This window comes from Sesamum indicum, linkage group LG8, assembly GCF_026168435.1.
Source record: "Sesamum indicum cultivar Baizhima isolate 11 linkage group LG8, ASM2616843v1, whole genome shotgun sequence".
NCBI classification, from domain to species: Eukaryota; Viridiplantae; Streptophyta; class Magnoliopsida; order Lamiales; family Pedaliaceae; genus Sesamum; species Sesamum indicum.
The window spans coordinates 24,879,345-24,900,537 of NC_142664.1; the positions used below are offsets into that span (position 1 = coordinate 24,879,345).

The 21,193-nt window shown below is 33.3% G+C and overlaps 2 protein-coding genes and 1 long non-coding RNA gene across 8 annotated transcripts; all 3 read left to right on the forward strand.

Annotated features, from left to right (window-relative positions):
* The first annotated feature begins 1,808 nt into the window (after window positions 1-1,808).
* LOC105168803 (uncharacterized) lies at window positions 1,809-7,916 on the forward strand. 5 transcript variants are annotated; one of them, XM_088884234.1, is made up of 12 exons: window positions 1,809-2,141; window positions 2,944-3,040; window positions 3,609-3,778; window positions 3,868-3,932; window positions 4,822-4,862; window positions 5,047-5,135; window positions 5,223-5,336; window positions 5,461-5,538; window positions 6,559-6,624; window positions 6,807-6,884; window positions 7,306-7,424; window positions 7,710-7,916. In XM_088884234.1, exons 1-11 carry the CDS (start codon window positions 2,106-2,108, stop codon window positions 7,411-7,413), a joined length of 942 nt encoding a protein of 313 aa, XP_088740360.1. In that variant the 5' UTR covers window positions 1,809-2,105; the 3' UTR covers window positions 7,414-7,424; window positions 7,710-7,916. The 5 variants fall into 5 exon arrangements, with proteins under 5 accessions (XP_088740360.1, XP_011087259.1, XP_020551236.1 ...); XM_020695577.2 differs by lacking the exon at window positions 2,944-3,040 and adding an exon at window positions 2,488-2,596 and having other exon boundaries at window positions 2,000-2,141; XM_011088957.3 differs by lacking the exon at window positions 2,944-3,040.
* A 1,798-nt stretch (window positions 7,917-9,714) lies between these two features.
* Window positions 9,715-13,567, forward strand: LOC105168804 (transcription factor bHLH47). Its single transcript, XR_848355.3, has 5 exons — window positions 9,715-9,885; window positions 10,596-10,654; window positions 11,568-11,686; window positions 12,067-12,194; window positions 12,886-13,567. It is a non-coding gene; the product is annotated as a transcription factor bHLH47 (long non-coding RNA).
* A 1,564-nt stretch (window positions 13,568-15,131) lies between these two features.
* LOC105168805 (ribulose-phosphate 3-epimerase, chloroplastic) lies at window positions 15,132-19,220 on the forward strand. 2 transcript variants are annotated; one of them, XM_011088960.3, is made up of 10 exons: window positions 15,132-15,423; window positions 16,278-16,386; window positions 16,570-16,710; window positions 16,800-16,913; window positions 17,202-17,280; window positions 17,866-17,975; window positions 18,052-18,108; window positions 18,254-18,323; window positions 18,576-18,683; window positions 18,862-19,220. In XM_011088960.3, exons 1-9 carry the CDS (start codon window positions 15,311-15,313, stop codon window positions 18,623-18,625), a joined length of 843 nt encoding a protein of 280 aa, XP_011087262.1. In that variant the 5' UTR covers window positions 15,132-15,310; the 3' UTR covers window positions 18,626-18,683; window positions 18,862-19,220. The 2 variants fall into 2 exon arrangements, with proteins under 2 accessions (XP_011087262.1, XP_011087263.1); XM_011088961.3 differs by having other exon boundaries at window positions 17,893-17,975.
* Window positions 19,221-21,193: the final 1,973 nt, after the last annotated feature.

Here is a 21,193-nt window from a genome sequence, read left to right on the forward strand (position 1 = left end):
ATTTTTAACGTACCTAACTCAACCCACCACAAAACTATTAACTCATCCAAACTCGTCTCCACTCAACTTCAATTATCACCAAATATATATATATATTATGATAATAATTTTAATCTTGTCATAATTTATTTGTTACTGACAAGAATCGAGCACAAAGTTGTTGTTATAGACAACTAGTAACAACACAAGCATATATTATCACTATATAGACGTCACTAATTGTTTATAGTGATAACTTTTACAAAAGAATTATTACTATTAAAACAGGTGAATAGCAATTTATCTCCCTGAATGAGTACATACCCCCTTATGAAAAAATTATAGCAATTTATCCAGTGTACTTTTTAAAATGGAGCAATTTACCTCCTTATACAGTGAGGTAAATTACTTTATTTTAAAAATTATAAAAAGATAAATTATTGTATTTTAAAAAGTATAGAAAGGTAAATCGTTATTTATTTTTTGATAAGGGTAAAAACATGCATGATTGAAGGAAGCAGTTGAATTTGTAGTAGCTAGAGATAGTAAAGAGCAGTAGAATTTTACCCACATGCTATGCTTTCATAGCTGTAGGTAGATGGTAAAGAGTAAGAGATTTGTAGGTGCATGAGGCATGAGCATACACAGTATCACTCGCCTCATCAACATTATTACTACTCTCCCACCTGCCCCACTTTTAAACAGTAGTTGAGAGTACAACTTCTAACTTCTCACCTAAAGTTTATTAATTATATCATAAATTACATCCACCCTCGATTTTTAAGTTATATTTAAATTACATAAATATTTCTTTCATTTACTTGAAAAATTATAAATAATATACACCTCAAGCATTGTTGTAATTATAAGTAGGCTTAAATGTGCTTTTACTTCCGTATCTTATTTCATTTGGTGATTTTATCTTTTAATTTTTTAGAATATTATTTTGATTTTGTATTTTTAAAATTTTGCGATTTCATTCTCTTTTTTTATAGTGCATGCTTAGTATAGAGCTTTTCTTTTTCTCTTAACTGTGGGAAAGATTCACAATGTGGTAAATGATACATACGTTTTTTTTTTTTTAGGATCAGTCATTAAATAAAAATAAATAAATGATGTGTATATAGTAACAATCTAATAATAATAAATAATTTATTATTACTATGTTTGTGTTATCATTAATTTTTTCATTATAGGTGCATTAATAATTGTCTACGATAATAATTTTATGCATAATTTTTTATTATTAATGATTATATTATAAAAGGATTAGCCACAATTTTAAAATTGTAGCTTGACATTTTTAACTTGGGTTCTCAATTATGGGCCAGAAAACTGTGCCAAGCTCTTTGTCTTTAGCCCAAGATTAGGTGAGGTGAAGCAAGAATTTTCATTCTAGTATAAGTTTTATAATCTTATAAATTTGAAAAATAATTTTAGTATAAAATATAAAATTTTATAAATTTCAAATCTCACCCCCCCCCCCCAAGAAAAGTTGAATTTACATATTTTTTAATAATATTATAAAGTTATTGGAAGTTTATCCAGAGAATTTGTAGTATTTGCTGAAACTTTATAATAACAATATATACTTATTGACCTGAAAATGCTAAAAATCATAAAATGTGGGATTTTTGTCAAATTATATTAATAAATAGTATTAATTTAGTTAGTGCTAATTAATTATTCTTTTTTACCACTATTTCAAAGAATTAATAATAAAACATGTACATTAAATTTTCACTTTTTTTTTTAAAAAAAAAAAGAGAAGGTGTATAATGTAGAGAGAACAGTCACTAGATTCCGAGGAGTAAATTCATCCTTACTATTTACTTTTACCCCATAAGGACACGCGGAATTGCTGAAGCTTCTATACTTCGAGCTGGAAAGTTACCAACGATTCAAGCTGGAAACCGAAAGGAACCCATTTATAGTAAAGATTTTCGAAGGTCCTAATGATTAAAGATCAGTAAATGCGAGATTTTGGCGATCCCTTTGCAGAGTAATGGCCAAAGGGATAATCAAGAACACATGGGATCGCTCTGTGAAGATTACTGTAATCTGGTTAATCTGCGTTCTTACTTTTTACTGTTTTTTCCAGATGGCACTGCGCAATTCTTCATCCCATGAGAACGCCAATTCTCATCGACCCACAATTTCTGGTAATAGGATATTTCCTTATTGTCTGTTTTGGTAGTTAGGTAATTAGTGCCTGAATCTTGGTTGTGGATTACGCTTTGAGTGAGCTTTGGTGTCTTGTGGTTATGTTTCTTGAAATTGGTGAAAGGGTCGTGCTGGGAAGCTGCTTCTGGTGGCGGTAAAGATGGAAAGATTTATTTGTTTTTTTTGTTTGTTTGATTGTTTATTTATTTTATGCAGTTGGGATTTGACTATTTCCACCTCAACTTATTATCTAAAGGTTTTCCAGAGTATTAACCACAGAAATTCTTGGTTTTGAGGAGAATAGTAGTATTGTTTACTGAATTAATTGTTGTGATTGATCTGCAGCAGCTCTGTATAATCCATGCACAATATAAATCTTGAATTTCCGGTTGTTTTCTGCCGAAAAATCTTTACCGTTAAGGCATGACAAGGAGAAAGAAAAAAGTGTTTCCAGGTTTTTCCGAGCTATTTTCTATAGGATCTTTAGTAGCAGTTTATCTTGATGCTATCTTGGCTTTGAGCTTGAGTTATGCCGGTTTATATGGTTAATAAGCTTAAAATGTCTAAGCTTTGCTGATTTGTTTGATGAACCAAGTTTAAGTGAGTCCGAAAAGAGTCGAGCAAAATTAAATGTAGTGCTTCTGTGGTATGCTGTGTATGATTAACAAACTTGATACTCTCCCATCAATACTATACATTTGTCATTAATCTTCAGTTTGTACTCCCTGGTTGTTCAAATATTGAAGCTAAAATATATTGCTTTTATGTAACTAGATTCTGATGGTTAAAACCTGATTGTAGAATTGGCCTCTCAAAGTTGATGAGCATGCTGAAGATGAAGCGAAATCATTTAAAATAATGCATTTATTTTATGCTGACATGATGTGGTGGAATCCAAGTAAGCTGTTAGACCTTGTGGGAGTGTGAAATTGAGAAGTCTTAGAATTAGAATTAGACGAGTTCTTATCATGTTTCCTTTTGAGTTAAACATACTTCAATTTTGACATGTGATTCTGTGTCAGGAAATGCAAGCTTAAGTGGGAAACTGTCTTAGATTATGGGATTTGCCTCAGAAAGTTGATTGAGATGATGAGATTTAAAAAAATCTCCTAAATAGTGGTTCAGTTTAGTGCTAAAACTATATTTTTCTTTCTGGAGTCCTAATATGAGTTACTCCATGCATTGAGGAATTGAAATTTCCATTTAAAATTTGATAATTAACATTCCATTTCATTTATAATTGAAAGAGCAATTTAGAAGTATGAATCCTGTGCACCAGATGCACTGCAGATTTTGTGTGAAAGTTTTATCAAATGATCAAGACATACCAGACTATTTTTCGTTGTTACTTCTATTTCCTTTCTCCCTTTGTTTTATTTTTTTACTGTTTCTGTGCAGAGAACTTAATTTCTAGCAGTTCAGCAGCATGGTTTTGTATTGTTAATAACTTGCATGATTAATCGTAGGAAGATCTTCAATTTCACATGCTGAGCAAAGATCAGTACTCTACTCAAAAATGGCAAAAGATCTGGAGGAGAATGGAGCTGTTTTTATTAAACAAGGGGAAACCTCTCAGTCTATATCCTTGTCGGATCTTTTTACTCTGAAGGATGAAACTGTGACACCCATACTTAAGGTAAAGTATCAGAATTTGACTTGTAGCAACTGTTGAATAATTCCCTCAGACTCCTCGAACTGGATGACAAAAGGTTCCCATTTATGCAGTCTGCAGATCCTCCCGTGCGAGCGAATGTGCTGTATTTAAGTACTCAATACTCTGTTCCAATCTCGTGAGTTGTTATATTCTTGAGCAATTGTTGTGTTTTATGCAATTGAAAAGGAGTGAACAACAGGCTTCTTAGTAAGGACTCATTTTGGTATGTTGTAAACTATTTTTTCAAATATTTGCTGGGAGAAAAATAGTAGGCTTTAGAATTTCTGGTGTGGGTCCTCCACCTATTTCCCCGTTGCTTCAGTGCCGAATCTAAGATTACAAATCAGATGTACATTTGGATTCTTGGAAGCTGAATGGCAAGTTAGTCTGCAGTATGTTGTGTTGATTCACATTAAAATTTTATTGCATGACTTAGTTGTTTGTCAAACCACTGAATGATTTAGATAACTAAAGGCAATGATCAGTGAGGCTTTCAATTCAGATACTGCTTGGGAAGGATTACTTGAAAATGGGGATTATCAGCCACCTTGTATAGGAACATAGTTGGACCTTTCCTTTCTAATTTTAGCACCTTATGATTTGCATGCTTGTTCATGATTGTTGTCTGTGCCAACTTGGCTTTATCATCCATCTCAAAACAAATATGGTGCGGAAAAGAGATTACTTAAGCTTATAATTCTTTTGAAAAAGTCACCTAATGAAATTAGGAAACATGTTAACCATCTCTTTTTGAAGCCTTCATATTTGAACCACGCATTGTACTTTTACCGTTGTTACATACCAACCTAGATGATGTGAAATAATTATAGCTGCTCTAGTAAAAGAAATCATCCCTGCCTCTTCGCGTCTCTTTCAAAGGCTTATAAATGTAGAAGTGTGTCTTTCTAATGTATTCCCTTACAACTATTTATTTCAGTTCGCACTTGACTATGTCATGTTTGTAACCTAACTCCTTTTGATCAGATAAATGCTTGATGTTCATGTTTTGCGTGCTATAAATGCAGGAAGGCTGTGAAGGATGTATTTTTGCCGTACTTTGATAAAGGTAAGACATTTCTTTCAGCCCGACAGTTTGATAGGATATTCATTTTATATTGTTGGTATGTTGAGCAAAGCCCGTGCTCTGAGAAGATGATTTTGGCTTAATTCTTTAATTAATGGATACAAAAGCATTTTATTGTATGTGGGTTTCTATTTATCTTGAGGATGTTGATAAGATTTTTGCTTAGCAATCTGGTTTCAGAACTCTAGTCTCTACCATTTTAGCATGTTCCACGCTTCACATCACATAGCTCCTGTCCCTGCCACAGAAACAGAGGTATCTATGTTTTTGGCCTCAATAAGTAAGTTTTTATTCCTTTCTTCTCATATCTGACAGTAATCTCACTGCATCTTTGAGTCCCAGATTGAAGCTGAAGCTAATGCCGTAAAAGCTGTTGCAGAGTCCACCTGCCCATTGCACATTGTCCTGGATCGGGTGGTTTTAACCTCAACTGGCGTACTACTAGGGTGTTGGCAGGTAACTTATATAAATATTCTAAAAATTGCAGCGAACTATCAGTGGGAGTTTTAAAGCATCTGTCTATTAAAGTACTCAAGCAATTTTCTCGCTGATGGTATCGGACCATGTTTATTGTGCTCAGGTGGTCTCTGGTTCAGATCCCGTAACTATTCGTGCTAAATTAAAGGCTGCTCTTCCACGTGCTCCACAAAAGCAGCTTGTAAGGACCAATTCCACATTTTTGTCATATCCTATTTCTATTATTCTGTGATGAAGCGATGATGCCTTGTTATGCAAACATCTATCTTGTCTGACTATGAACACCATGCAGGGAGAATTTGAAAGCAAAATAGTGAATTAGTATAAGTACCCTCCTTTACTTTGTGGTCCTATACTACCTTCCTATTTCTACCTGAGCTCTATTATCCTATACTAGTAGGATCACAAGGTTTAGAGATTTTGGGGTTTTGAATCTGTAAAGCTCCATTTGGATGGATGGGTTTGGATTGAATGAAGGATTCGGAGAAATAATTTCAAATGACCCGATATTAAGTGGATTTGAAATATATAAATATTCCACAAAATATAATTCAAAATAAGAGTTGGAAGATTTAAAATTCTTGTAATGTGGGAATTATGCCAATAAATCCAAAGAATTTGTTATTAGGGATTTGGAATTCCTGACCTCAAGCCCATCAATCTGACAACATTGTAAATGAATTTTGCATTTGGTTTAAACAGTCCTGCCTTTGACTGACCTGAATAGCCTATTGTGAGGTTTTCCCTGTTTTCCTATAAGAAACACATGCTTTGATATCGTTATCTAGTAGAAATTTTCTCTCTCATACTGCTTCCAGCACCACCAGGAATCTTCATAAATTTCATAATTAGTCCCACTGCCTTTACGTGTTGTTTTTGGTGCTTTGTTTTTCTGTAACAATTAACTTCTATTTAATTCAATTTCGAATAACTAAAAGTCATCATGTAAAATTTGTTTGTGAAAAAGTTTGGCCTAGCAGACTTTCAACAATTTTTGTAGGCTTTTTCTGATAGGGTTAAATTCATGCTACGCCCGTGCTTTGTGCACTGGATGTATGGATATTACCATATACCCCTTACTTTTATGAATTGAGGTTTTCGTAAATCATCTATCCATCCAGTGTATTTTACAACTAGGTATAGCATCTATAATTCTTCAGATGGATAGTTTATTCTGATGTTCCTTTATATTTTGTCACAGTATAATGAGGCCATGCTTCATACTTCACTTGCAAGGCTTCTAGGCCCCCCTAACAAGTTGCCTGAGGTATTGGTAGTGGTAACTTATTTTCAATTTTTCACATAACTGTCTAAAATCGAGCATGTAGGAAAATTGCAAGCGATATATAAGCTGATCATCCACTTATAAATATATGCTTCACATAATATTCTTGATTTCAATTTTCACGTTTTTATTCCTTTTCTTGTTCTTTATTTTCTGGTGTACAGGAGGAAAGTAAGATTTCAGAACTCCAAATATTTCATGATCTCGTAAACAGACTGAACAATCAAATTCGAGGATTAAAGGTACTCATCTCTTTTGTGATTCAACCTCATATTTGATTCGAAAAGTTAGTCGAGAGCTCATTCACTCGAACATTTACACTGAGGGGATTGGATTTTCTGTCCCAAATTCTATTGCATATTTTATTTCATATCATATATACACGCCATGTGGTATGGGATTTTGAGATATCTATGCCTGGAAATGTGTATAAGCTCGCATGTTCGCTTTTTTCTATACCCCATAGGAGTTGTAAGTTCATCGACGTGCTTTTCTATGACAGTCGATGTATTCTAAACATGAAATTATCAGTAAGATCCAAACAGTGTCCTGGACCACTAATACATCATTCCCATGAAACATTTGTTGGTCATGATGTTTTAACTGATTTTTATAAATGATTTGGCACTCGTGAGATGTTGGACTTCATCTTGGTTATGGCAGGCCACGGTCTCAGAGCTCTGGTATGTTGAAGAGTACGATTTGCTTGCACTTGCTGTGAATGGAAATATGAAGATTCGGAAATTCAAACTTGGTTGTTCAGAAGCCTAGTGGTTCCAAAGGTTTGTCTAAATTGCTAATTCCCTGAATTCTCTCTTATTGGTGTGACAAAACCCAATCCGAAGGTTATATCATAAGATGATGATGTGTTTTATATTTCTTCTAAAATATAGACGTCTTTGGTATAAAATGTTTTCTTATATATATATAGATAAATATGGATTTTATACCCACGAAACACATATACTAAATGGAATACGAGATGCATTATTACAACCTGACTTGTCATTATTTTGGGATGAAATTTTACTACTATTTATTCTTTCTCCTGTTCCTATGACTTTCAGGTCCTTCTTCCCTTACATAAAGCATCAGGCAAAATATAGAGCTAGCACAGAAAAAAGATGTGTGTATGATGATAAGAGTGTGATGGATGAGGTCCTTTTGGTCATTTCATAGATGTCCATCTATGCTTTCTACAAGTGACAGTCTACTGTATAAATTGTCAAATTACAAGTAGTAGTTTGTGATCAATAAATAGCTTTTTTTTTCAATACCATATGTTTGTTCATATGCCAGTGATCAAGTTTATTGGTACTTTATATCTTGGTTAGCACCGATGCTTGTCGCTCGGAGGTTCATACTTATGATGTCGGTTCGAATTCTTGCCAAACACGTTTGGTGGGTGTAAACGGACGTCTGCTGATTATAAGAATATTGGCTGGCTGTCAGATTAAAACATAGACGTCCAATCTTTTCTGGTGGTCTGCCCGTTGAGTGTAACTCTACTTTTCCCGTGTGATAATAATAAAAAAAAAAAAGTGGGTTATGTTCAATTTTATTTTTCTATATGTTTTGCAAAGACAAATAGCAGCACCAACATATTCTCTACTGCATTTTTTAAATCATTATTTCTGAGAATAGCAAAAAATCAAAATTTTCATTTTCTATGATATAACAATTAATAATATCTGATGGTTTTTGTGGGTAGGGAGAAATTGAGAACAGATTTTAGTATTGACATTCTACAACATGGAGTGGTCTTCTTGTCTTTGTGGAGTGTGGCTGCCACACGCCACCAGTCGGTATTTGTTGGAGTGTGGAATTTATCCCAATATGATATTCAAATTAATTATTTTTAATTTTCTCATTTATAGTGATCTTTTAAAATTCTTTCAGTAGTTATCTTTTTCTTTTCCTCATGCATTTTTTTATTTCTCCAACATCATATATTACCTTTGCTTATTAATATTTTTTATAAATAAAAATATTTTATTAACTTCTTATCTTATATATATATATACACACATATTTATATTGAGATACTTTTACAAAAAAAATACAATTTATATAAATATTATATTTTAAATAATTTTAGAAATTATGCATATATTTAGAATGTGTCATATTTACTAGTATTATTTATTAAGGAGGAGACTACTATAGTAACCATCATGGTTGTCCAAATATGAATTGCCCAATATTCTCACTTATATTTATTTCTTCTACAAATAACCATATTTCTTACTAATTAATTCTATAAATAATTCTTATTCATGTCCATCTAAAATTAATTCATTTTATTAGCTCGGATTAATTATTTATTATATCTTTTTTCATCCAATTAAATAAATATAATAAAATTTTAATTATATCCACACATCAAATGTGTGTGTCTAACGAGTTAAATCTGAAGGGTTAGAATAACGACTCATGGAGTGCATTTAATCTAATGACTAAATTAACCCCATTTAAAGAAAAAATGCAATTAAGTTTTTGCCATTTCCCTCCCTCTCCCCTATACATTGTTATGCTTTTTTCTTTTCACTTTTTCACCAAATATATAATTTCTCTTCCTTATTTAACCTTATTTTTTAAAAAAAAAATATTAATCGCGCACAAACATATAAATGTTTTGAATTTCATATAAAATTAATTAAACACACATGCCGAATTTGTTACTACTCCTTTTTTTTTTGGAATAAATTAAATTGATGTCCCTGAAATTAGATCTAATTACACAAATTCTCCTACTCTTTCTAAAATTATAGATACACCTTTTGAAGGACCATTAGTGTAATATAATTCAAAAGCATTTGCGTAAAATATCTTTTATAATTGTAATTTTGAGAGGCATATTTTTAATTTTATAAAAAATAAAATTTTTATAATTTGATTTTGATTTAAAAAAATGTCAATTTATTTATTTATTTTGATTTTTCCCCAACCTGTTTTTGGAGAGGTAAATAAAGGTGACATGGAGGGACAAAAGAGTCAAAGCACGTGGAAACACCGAAGGCAGAGCGTGGGTGTTGATACTAAACGACAAAAGAGAGATGCCCGCGTGGCACTCATCCAACCTCGTCCTCGTTCGGTGTCTCCTACCCGCAGCTGCCCGCCACACGCCGCCCATTGTCACTCTCTCAAATCTCAACATCCATATACAGATTTTGCAGCTATTATTCCTCCTTCTTCACCAAAACACGACTCTTTGACTTCCAACAAAGTTAGATATATGTCTATGTAAGTTCTTGCTCATCAATTTCTTGGAATAATTTCTATCCATATTTGTTTTTTTTATGTGAAGTATTTCTTGCCCTGTTGAATTTCACTTTGGGAATAGTAACTTACAGTTTTTCAATTCTTTCTGTCTTTGTGTAAGTGCAAGAAATGAGGGACAAAGAATCAAGAGTTTAGTGTTGTGATTGTTACATGTTTGAGGTGGAAAGATTGAATTTTTGTTGCGCTTGCTTGTTTGATTGTGAGAACATATGTTGTGTGTGTTTTATCTTTTTCAAGTATACTTTCCGTACTTCTATTTATGGATTACTTTTACATTTTAAAACCAGTTCGGGGAAAAGGGTTTTGTTTAATGTGGACAGAATTCGGTCGGAGAACAATACTTGCAACTGTATGGATTACTGTTTTGGTTAATCTTTTCAGCAGTTTCCCTTTTGCTCTTATTGTCCATTTGAATGAATTAGGCTGCTTCTGAAATCTTGTTGCTTATTTAGATGCATAGAGGATTAAATGATCCAAAAGACCTGGTTATGTGATGCTTTGTTTGATCAAAACAAGCCCCGAACGTGTTTCCGTGTTAAAAGTTTAGGATTCAAGTAACTATTTCGTTGGGTTGGTCTTGATTTCCAGGGTTGTGTGTTTACAGTCACCATTCTTGTAAGTTTGCCTTTGCGTTTTCGGCCGCTGACTTCGCATGTGTTATTGTCTAACAGGGGACTGTAAATGCAATCTGGTATTGACGGAAAATGGCAATGGAGGCATTGACGGGCAGGTAAATACTTTAACCCTGTGTTGTGCTCTGTGTTGAATTTTCAAGATTGGTTCAGTCTTCCTGTTTATGTTGCTAAGCATGGATGAAATTACTTTCTGTATATCAGCATACTGAACTTTGTTTTTTTATTTTTATTTTTGAGCTTTTGTTTGTTTGTTAACGAAAGAATATTACTTTGAGCCACTTGGTAGATTTAGTGGTTAGATTGGCTGTTTGTTGTGAACCTTTCTTATTCTGTGTTTGTTGGAGAAAATCAGTATGTGAATTTGATGCAGAAATTTGATTTGAAAGATATGATTTTTCAATTTTTTCTTTCAATGTCCATAAACTCACATACATATTTATACATGGAAAATCTTTGCGACAAAAATCACTGTATCGATACTGCCTTAGTACAGAACTTGAGGTTGCAATGTTGGAGGGTGTATCAACGAGAAGCATCCATAAGTCCTGGTGAAATCTGTCTACTTTGTTTTGGACTGCTGTGAGTCTAGGTCAACTGGTATAGATGTTATGATGTAATCATACCAGCACTGGTACACTGGATCCCCTCAGAGGCTTGACCTTAACCGTGCTTGACCAATAGTAGTACTAGGATGGATGACTGCTTTATAAAAAAGAAAAATAATGATATAGATGTTGTTTAAGCAGTTAAAACAAATGAGAGGAAAGATTTGTGATTCCAATAACTTTAAATTATCAGCACTTTCTTCCATGAATCTGGAGCAGAATGATTGAATGAGCACATACTGAGATTTGCGTGATTCTGTAACTACAAATCTCATAGAACATAACTTTGCTTCTCAGAAATTTCATTCAGGAAAAAGTAGTGTTAGTTTTTGGAATTCACTTTCAATATTTAGTTGCAACCTTGCATGTTTTTCTGTGATCTCTTAAAGCTGCGATTTTGCAGGGGTCCTTCTAGCAAGAAGAATAAGGGAAAGGTTCCTAAAAGAATTCACAAGGCTGAGAGAGAGAAGATGAAGCGTGAACACTTGAACGAGCTGTTTCTTGCTTTAGCGAATTCCCTTGGTAATGTTGAAAATTTCCAAGTGATTCTCGTAGCATTTGTATTTCTAATGTGAAACAAACAGTATTTTATGTTTCTATAGGCTACATTTGGATGGAATGATTTAAGGAAATGATTTCAAATGATTCCTTATTAAAAGAATTTGAAATTCAGCAATATTCTACAAGATAGTTCAAAATGAATGTTGAAGGATTTGAAATCCTTTGTAATATGAAATCCAAACAAATCCAAATGATTTGTTACGAGGAATTTGAAAAATTTACCTTTCAATCCACCATCCAAACACAAGGACTTTTCATCCGAGCATTGGGCCCTGTTTGATTTTGGCAAACAAGAGATGCAACTTCAAAAGCTGATCCCCTAATGAATTTTGTTCTTGCAGACCTATCTGATCAGAACAACGGCAAGGCCACTATGTTGATTGAAGCCACTCGAATGGTGAAGGACATGCTGGTTCAGATCGAATGTCTGAAAAAAGAAAATGCCGCTTTGTTATCCTAGTCCCAATATGTAAGTGCTTCGACAGTAATTAATTTTTTCATGTGAAGCATGTTATTAGCCTCCTGCAAATATTTAGGGACAATTCCACCAGCACCCTTAAGGTTTACAAGTATTATACAAAAATCCCTTGATTTGGAAAAACTTACACTACACAGCCAGCAAACATATTTCACCTAAAACTTGATGGAAAAATCGAAGTTATAATGTTAAACATGACTATCGAGTGTAACTGTGATTGTCAAAATATAGGGTCTTTTCTTGTAATATGGCCAAATTTCAACATTTGTTTATGTAATCATCCAAATACTTAGAGGGTGTTGTTTGACTGAGTTTATAAGTTGTAACATAGCTTATAAGATTCAAAAGTATAGGAGTCTATAAGTTCTTCTAGAAAAAGGAGAGAGTTCGCGACTCATTTTCAAAATCTTGACAAGTTATTTTAATTTTCTTCCAATTAAGTACAAATTTGCCATTAGTAACATGCTCTAAGCTCCATAGTCATATTTTATCCAAACAATTCAATAAATTATTATTTAAAACATCTTATAAGCTCAAAAAACATCTTGTGTATTTGTCCTGGTCGACATACTGGCCTGCATGGTGACTCAATTATAAGATAACGAGATGTCATAAAATGAATCTTATGTCAATGCATCATCAACCTATGTGGCGTCCTCTTACTATAGTTTATATATCGAAGGTGATGGTAGAGAAGAATGAGCTACAAGATGAAAATTCTGCTTTAGAAGCTCAAATCAGGAAACTGCGGACGGAGCTCAAGTCTAGGGTTTCCGAGTTGCAACTAGATCTGAACACAGTTCCGCCAGAATACCAGATCCAAGGGTCGGCATCACATAGTAGTGATGGTCTGCTCGTGCTCCCTCCAACGCAACCTGGACAACCGCAAGCACAAATCGTAAATCCTTTACGTCTTGCCACCTTCTGCCCAAACATTCAAGCTTATCCAGAGGTAGGTAATGAAGGAATCACGCCTAGGCATATTTCCATTGTGAGTAAACCGCATGCTCGATACCCTACTGCAGCCGACAGGTGGCCATCTCAAGTGCTTGAAAAACATCCCGAGTCTGGAAAACAAGCCGAGCATGGTCACGGAAACCGCGGTTAGTATGCGGTGTAGAGCCTGGCGTTGGCTAAGTTTATTTGGACATGTACAGCAGATCAGTGATCATGGTTTTGCTAGTTTTAACTGCTCAGAACGATCTTTTGGCCGACGGAGAATTTAGAATTAGCAGTAAGTAAACCTGGGAAACACAAGTAGTATTGTCTTATTTATGTATGAAAATATAAGTGTATGTATATGTTTATACTTGTCAGACATGGTTTATGAGTATACTATTGGATAAATCACTCTGTTTGAAGCATGATGCGATGCCTCAAGATCACGCATCTACAATTATGTATTGAATAAAACATTGCCACCGCAGGAAATGACTTAAGCAACTCATGTGTTATATACATAAATTTCTTGATGAATATGAGGGTCTCCAAATATTGGTCGCAGTTCATCATATCATTTTTTAGTTAATTATGAGCTAAATTACGGACCTTTTTCGTTTAGCATTATTTGCAACTGTAATGGAGAAATTCACATTTAACACTAAAAATATTATGTTTCTAATTAAGAAATAAGTTTAAGTTGATTTAGTCCAAATGTATTGGGTACAAAAAACACTACATAACACAACAATTAATTTAGAGGTAAGTATGAGCACATATTTATTAATTTAAGGGGTAAGTTAAGACCTAAAATATGATTGATTCAGGTTAGATCGAGCTCGATTTGGCTTAAAATTTTCCTACATCGACATGGGGTGTGGGGTATATCATATCACCTAAAAAAGATATAAATAACCCTCCAACAATGTTAAAATACTACTAGAATTCCAGGATTTGCACCTTTCTATCTAGCGGCCCGATGCGCTCTAGTGATCCAAAATCTAGACCATAGATCCTCTGACAACTCATGATTTGAAATGACGCCACGTGGATCAGGCAGGTGGGCACATTTAGCCTTAAAAATACCATTTTTCCACTGCATTTATGTTAGACACATTTATTACAATCTACCGGCATTAAATATATCCAATGCATATTATTATATCTCTATATCGGGCTGATTTAAGAGTCGTAGGGTGTTAACTGGGGAACTCCCCCCATTAGTCTAACGTGCTTTTCTTTTCTCAGGAACCACACTTTACATCTTAGTAGGCTCGGAGAGATCGATAAACGTGACTCCATGCACAGAGATTGCAGTATTTGACTTGAATCAATTGGCGTCATCTGCGAGACAGCTGAAAAAAGCATACTCATATTGAGATGGAAGGAACATTTATAAGAGAATGAACCTCGAGAGTTTATGAGGAAAGAAACTTCTCAGGAAACAAATGGTTCACTTGACACGAGGATGAGGTGATTAGGATGGAAGATACAAAATGGCGACGCTCGTAAAAGCCAAATATTTAGACATCGAAATAGTATAAAGGGACATAGAAAGTTGGAATGTGAAAAAGTTGAAATTTATTATAATTACAAATATTTTTTTATTATTTAAAAAGTTATACATATATTCTAAAATAAAAGTGAATTATATAATAATTGTAAAATTTATTATTTTACCTTCATTAACTTTTTCTATAAAAAATGTAAAAACATTAAAGGTGTGAAAAAAATAAATAATCAATAGAGAATCTTGAAAATATTTCAAAAAACTGTAAAATATATATATAAATTTATAATTTATAATCTAAAATGATATTTTAATAGGTACAACATAAAAATTAATGGAATAAACTCATCTTTTAATAAAGATTAAAGTCTATGATATTTTTAATTTGTCAATCAACATAAATATTTATAATTACCCCAAACATGAGTGTGATTTACCTTTTCTTTCTTTTCCTTTTTGGTTTGTTTTTGTCTCATCTTATTACTTGTCCAGGACTCCTTCGAAATGAGATTGGTTAATTGTCTCTAGGGAACTTGGAAAGACAAGCTATTTCCACCCAATCCATCATTGAGACCTCTGTTCCAAGAATTCAGATTCAGTGCCCGAAAACGATAGAATTGGAATCTTCAAACTTGATAAGCAAAAATATATCAGAAAAATGGCATCCGCAGCTGCTTCTGTGTGTTCATCAACCTTGGTTCAGTCAGTTGGTGGAGGCCTTAAAGCTCAGAACTCTTCTTTTTCCACTCCCAATTCACTCACTTTTACAAGGTAATATATATATATATATGTAACTTTTCTTTTCTTTTCTTTTCTTTTTAAAAAGACGTAATTATTTTGGGAATATGCTTTGTAAAGATCGAACCTTTCTGTGTTGTTTGTGAATCTTGAAGCTCAATTCTGAATCCTGATGGTAAATTTTGGACAGAGAATTGTTCTTTGTTAAAGGGGTCTTGGCTTGCCTCCTGTATAAAGTGATTTCATTACATTGATTCTGAGTGTGCATGAAATGGGTAACTTTCTCTGGGTATTGATTGGGTTTGGGCTTTTGCAGTGTATGGTATTGCTCATTACTTTCTAAATTTGCACATGTAGAAGGACTTGACTTTTGGTTATTAGGATTCTTGGTTGTTAGTTCTATTGTATATAGTGTCGGGGATATGCTTGCAAGTTCAATATTGATTTAGTTGTTATTGAGACTGGTTATAGAGGGTGATAAATCTCCTATATTTGTGGATATGCTTGTTTGATCTTCAATAATTTTGCGAGAAATTCGGCATACATTTTGTGGGAGAAAGAGCAATTTGTTTGTTTCATCGAATCGGAGTTAAAAAACGTATGTTTGTAACTAAAGATTTTATTGCTTCAACCAGGGCAAGTTTGCAGTTCAAATTCCACTGTTATCAGCTCTTAACATCTTTTTTTGGCTGCAATGACTATATTGTCATCTGGGCCTCAGACATTGTTGGTGAAATGAAAATATGCCTTCAATCAAACTTAGCTTACTTGATCCGCCCTGTTCGAATTCCTTTTTCTCTGTGCTTTTTGGGGAAAGAATTTCTTATTTATTGGGTATTGGCCAGAAAGCTTTAGCTGGCTTTCTGATTTTGTCCAGTTTTATACAGGAGAAAAACTGTAGTGAAGGCAACCTCTCGGGTTGATAAGTTCTCGAAAAGTAATGTCATTGTCTCTCCATCTATTCTTTCTGCTAACTTTGCCAAGTTAGGAGAACAGGTAGATTATCTAATCTAACCTTTTCTTTTCAGAACCACTAGCAATATCTTAGAAGGATAACTATTTCATTTTGCATGCAACGACCGTAATATCTCAACCATCACTATTTGCTTTCACATAGTACTGATTCACATCTTTTTACAGGGTTATTGATTTTCACTGTTCTATATGTCATATAAGTAGGTGAAAGCAGTAGAGTTGGCAGGTTGTGATTGGATTCATGTTGATGTGATGGATGGTCGCTTTGTCCCAAATATTACGATTGGACCCCTCGTCGTTGATGCACTTCGTCCAGTCACAGATCTTCCGTTGGATGTGCATTTGGTACCTTTACCGTTCAGCTTTTTACTTATCAACTTCAGGATTGCTCTTATGTGAAAAACCTTTGTTTACATAGATTGAAAGCTTGGCAGATGATTGTGGAACCTGAGCAGCGGGTACCTGACTTCATAAAGGCTGGAGCTGACATAGTTAGCATTCACTGTGAACAATCTTCAACTATCCATTTGCATCGCACCTTAAATCAAGTAAGATTAAGAACTGATGAAGCTATACTCAAAGCAGTGTGGTTAAGGTCTCAATTTGTAGTTAAGTTCTCAAGTTTGCTAGCAAAAGATTATAGTATCACCTTCTGGCATAAGTTACACTCTCACTAGAGTTTTTAGTTTAGTGATATATTTTCTGGGATTTACTCGACATAAAAGCTAGATGCTTGTGCTGCGGAGAAAGTTTGGATCTTCTAGTTTTAGATGTAAAAATTGCGTTTTCAGAGTGACGAATCCCATTCAAATTCTACCTTGGTGGCTTTCATTTAGGTCAAGAGTCTTGGTGCTAAAGCTGGAGTTGTCCTGAACCCTGGAACCCCTTTGAGTGCCATAGAATATGTTCTCGATGGTAAGATTAAGTATTTTGTTGGCTGATGAAACTCTGCACAGCAAGTGTCATGGAGGGATAATATCAATAAAATTTTGAAGTTTGCTTCTCAGAGTTGATGAGCTGTGCGTTGAGGTCATCATGGAATATGTGCTAACTTTGGGGGAAATGAAATTCTTCAAATAACAGCTCAATAATGTCATTGTAATAAAAACCTCAATGACTAGGCATATGTGTGATGAAAACATGGGTGACTGAAGCTACCATTGCACTTATTGAATTAGTACCGGTGGTTTCTGTAATCTGACCATAGTTGAGGGAATGTAGACGTAATCATCTCCAGAATTGACAAATAAGAGGTGAGTTTGAGAGCCCATGTCGCAATCTCTTTGAGCATTTTTCCATATTCTTTGCAAGTGGAACAAAAAGCATGATTGTTACATTTAAAAAAGAACAAGTAATGAAGCATAAACAAATTCTTGGAGTATAGGCTTTCAATTGAATTTTGCTTTCTTCTTTCCTTTCTTATAATTTGAACAGTTCACTCTAGCCATGTTCCATCAAGTGAATTGACATCTTCTAGTGTTTTTCTTTATTTAAAAACAGTGGTTGATCTGGTATTGATTATGTCAGTAAACCCTGGTTTCGGTGGGCAAAGCTTCATCGAGAGCCAAGTCAAGAAAATCTCAGACTTGAGAAGAATGTGCTCGGAGAAGGTTGTATAATATACGGTTCTGTTTGATCTTTGCCTGATACACCTGAAACATTCTCATTCTGATGTTTGCTTTGCAGGGAGTCAACCCATGGATTGAGGTCGATGGTGGAGTTGGTCCTAAAAACGCTTATAAGGTCAGCCATCTATGTAGACAGGGATTACTGCTAATGTTATCAACCGAAAGATCTCTTCTTTTTGCCTTCTCTTTTTCTCAATCAGTTTGTGCAACACAAACTAATACACAACATAGCATTACTCTTACTTTGATCATATCCGCAGGTAATTGAAGCTGGGGCCAATGCATTAGTTGCTGGATCTGCAGTTTTTGGAGCTCCCGACTATGCTGAAGGTAGGTGTAAAACAACTTTTTTCAAGCTTATTCAGAAGAATTTGGGCGTGTTTTTGGTTCCAATTTGAACACGTTTTTCTTTGTTTTCGGGGGAAAGAGAAACAAAGATAGAGATAAGTTGAAATGCTCAGAAATATAAATAAACATTCATGATATGTTTTTTTCATACCACGAAGAAACCAAAACAGACGTTTTGGTATTTAATGATGTCTCGTCGACGTTTTCATGAGCGTCATATTCTTGTGTTTGCAGCTATTAAAGGGATCAAAACCAGCAAAAGGCCCGACGGAGTTCCAGTATAAATTACTGATTGATGATTTTGCTTAAGTCTACCTTTGGCTTTGATCTCTTGAATCACAGGTAGTCCCTATACCAAGTCTTTCACTCTCTATTTTCCAAAAGTAAAGAAAAACACCTTAATAATAAAACCAAATGGAGCTTCGTTCGGACCTCTCCGGCCAAATGCTAAGCTGCCCCTCTTACTAGCTTACATCGTTTCTACTTTCTTTGTTCCTCACAACCTCTTGTTATATTGCAGACGATATGCAGAACAAGTCGGAGCAAAACATCAAATGCTGTTGCCAGGTACACCAATACTGAACTCCTTCGTTTCGTCGGACAAACAAGAAGAGTAGTCGTAAACCTGTCCTGAGATGGATGTGTATAGCAGTAGTCCTCATGGGGAATTTGTGCAGGAAAGATAGATCAACATACTTACCTTCACTTACAACAAAGAAGAAAAAAGCATGTTGTCTATGTACATATTTTTTTACATTGTTTTGTGTATAAATGTATTAGTGAGTTCCCCTGATCGCATGATGTTGAAATATGGCTGTTAACGCCCAATGTTGTCCAAAAATGCGTATCCTTGGTAAGAATACATGTAAAATTCAATTCCCCCCTGTGTATCTTCATCCTCCTGCAAATTGCTGCATATTAATATTAATTTAAAAGGAATAATTACGTTCATCTTTTCGACATTCAGGCATTCATATTATTATAAAAGAAAATTTTTTGTCGTACTAATTTTTAATACCAAAATTTACCCTTAAAATTCATTTCTTCCCTTCAAAACAAATATGGATAGAATAGTAATTTAAAAAAAAATTAATAATCTCACAATTTTATAATTTCTTTTCTTTCACCCAATACTCCATGTGTCTCTTGCAAATTTCTTCATGTTTGTTTTTTTGTAAATTTCTATATTTTTAATAAACTTATAATTATAATATATTTTTTCTCTATCACCTCATCCCACATTCCTTTTCTTCCAATGTACCTTTTTTCTTTTTTATCATATTTTTTTTCTGTTCATCTTATATCATATTTTTTTTATATGTTCGGGTGATTGGGTGCAACGACGACTAGTTTTATAAAATGTATTTTAATTCAACAAATATATTCTCATTATAGAATTTTTGTACGGCGTTGGATTTTTAAATGAATTTGTAACATAAAATATGACTGACGAATTATGGATGAAGGCGTGGCTCAGTTAATTCTATTTTTGAGATCGATCAAAAATAATAATATATTATTAGTATATTACATTAATAAAAAAATAATTTATTGATGTCAAATTTAAAAAGTTAAATAAATTGATTATCTTATTTGTTGAAAGGTATTTTTTGACTTCATAAATAATTGGTGCAATGGTATCATTAATCAGTATTTGTGAGTTTGGAGTGATTATTCTTTTTATATTAGCATAAATATATATGTATAATTACACTCCCCTCCCCTTGAAATGGTTTATTTTCATTTAATAAATAGGTTCATTCATTAGTTAAAATTCACTAATTTGTTGATATTAACAAAATGGCCGAATGAAAAATCTTTGCGACTAAACTACTCTAATAACGGTGAAGATATACATCATCACATGCATTAACATGTGAAGATATATAGACCCTTTATAATCAATAATAAGTAAATCAGGAGTAAATATGGACTTTTACCTCATTTTTTTAATTAATATCCCTAAATTCGGTGAACATTAACATATAACTTATTTATTAGATAGAAGTAAATTTTAAAAATATTAGATGTAATTTTTCAAACCACAGAAAATTTACATGTAATTATATCAAACCTTAGGAGAGGTCACTGTAATTGTCTCATATATCTATATTAATATAAAAAAGAAAAAAAAAAGAGTCCACCACACTCATAAACGACGGTTAATGATACCGTTGCACCAATTTTTTGTAAAGTAAAAAATGTCCTTCATGATAAATAACTAACTTATTCACCTTTTCAAAATTTAAATTAATTGATAAATTATTATTTTTTCCTTTCTTTTGATTAATGTAATATATTGATTTATATATTTTACTCTTATTTATAATATATTTTAAAATATAAAAAATTATTTATTATATACACGTAAAAACAACATACCACGACAGCTAGTATATATATATATATATATGAATCAACTGCAATTTACCTAAAATATTATGGAAATCAAAGTTTAAATCGATTTCTGGTGTGGAGAATTTATGGAGACTCTTCCAAGTTCCCTTTAGCTTTCGCCTCTAATGACAATACAAAGGTAGTCGAGTTATATTGTTGAAACATATTTGTTTTAGGGATGATTATATTTGCACATCCTGTCTATTCTCTTTTTATACAAATTATTTTTGTCTTTTGAAAAATTACAAAACTCACTCCTAACAACCTTTAAAATTTAAAAATGCCCATATGACCAGGTTAACCTTTAAAATAATTTTTTAAGGACAGAAATGTCCTTAGGGGTGTTTATATAATTATCAAAAGGTAGAACTGATGTCAAAATAATATTTATAAAGATGAGTAATATGATCCCATATTTTTTTTATTATTTACACTAATTTTTAATTTAAATATAA

Excerpts from the sequence above, each read along its gene's own strand:
- LOC105168803 (XM_011088957.3), top strand. The coding sequence starts at position 1,985 with ATGGCCAAAGGGATAATCAAGAACACATGGGATCGCTCTGTGAAGATT. Across the intron at positions 2,142-3,608 it reads TCATCGACCCACAATTTCTG|GAAGATCTTCAATTTCACAT; the intron begins GTAATAGGATAT and ends GATTAATCGTAG. Across the intron at positions 5,136-5,222 it reads TCCCTGCCACAGAAACAGAG|ATTGAAGCTGAAGCTAATGC; the intron begins GTATCTATGTTT and ends TTTGAGTCCCAG.
- LOC105168805 (XM_011088960.3), top strand. The coding sequence starts at position 15,311 with ATGGCATCCGCAGCTGCTTCTGTGTGTTCATCAACCTTGGTTCAGTCA. Across the intron at positions 16,711-16,799 it reads TTCCGTTGGATGTGCATTTG|ATGATTGTGGAACCTGAGCA; the intron begins GTACCTTTACCG and ends AAAGCTTGGCAG. Across the intron at positions 18,109-18,253 it reads GTCCTAAAAACGCTTATAAG|GTAATTGAAGCTGGGGCCAA; the intron begins GTCAGCCATCTA and ends TCATATCCGCAG.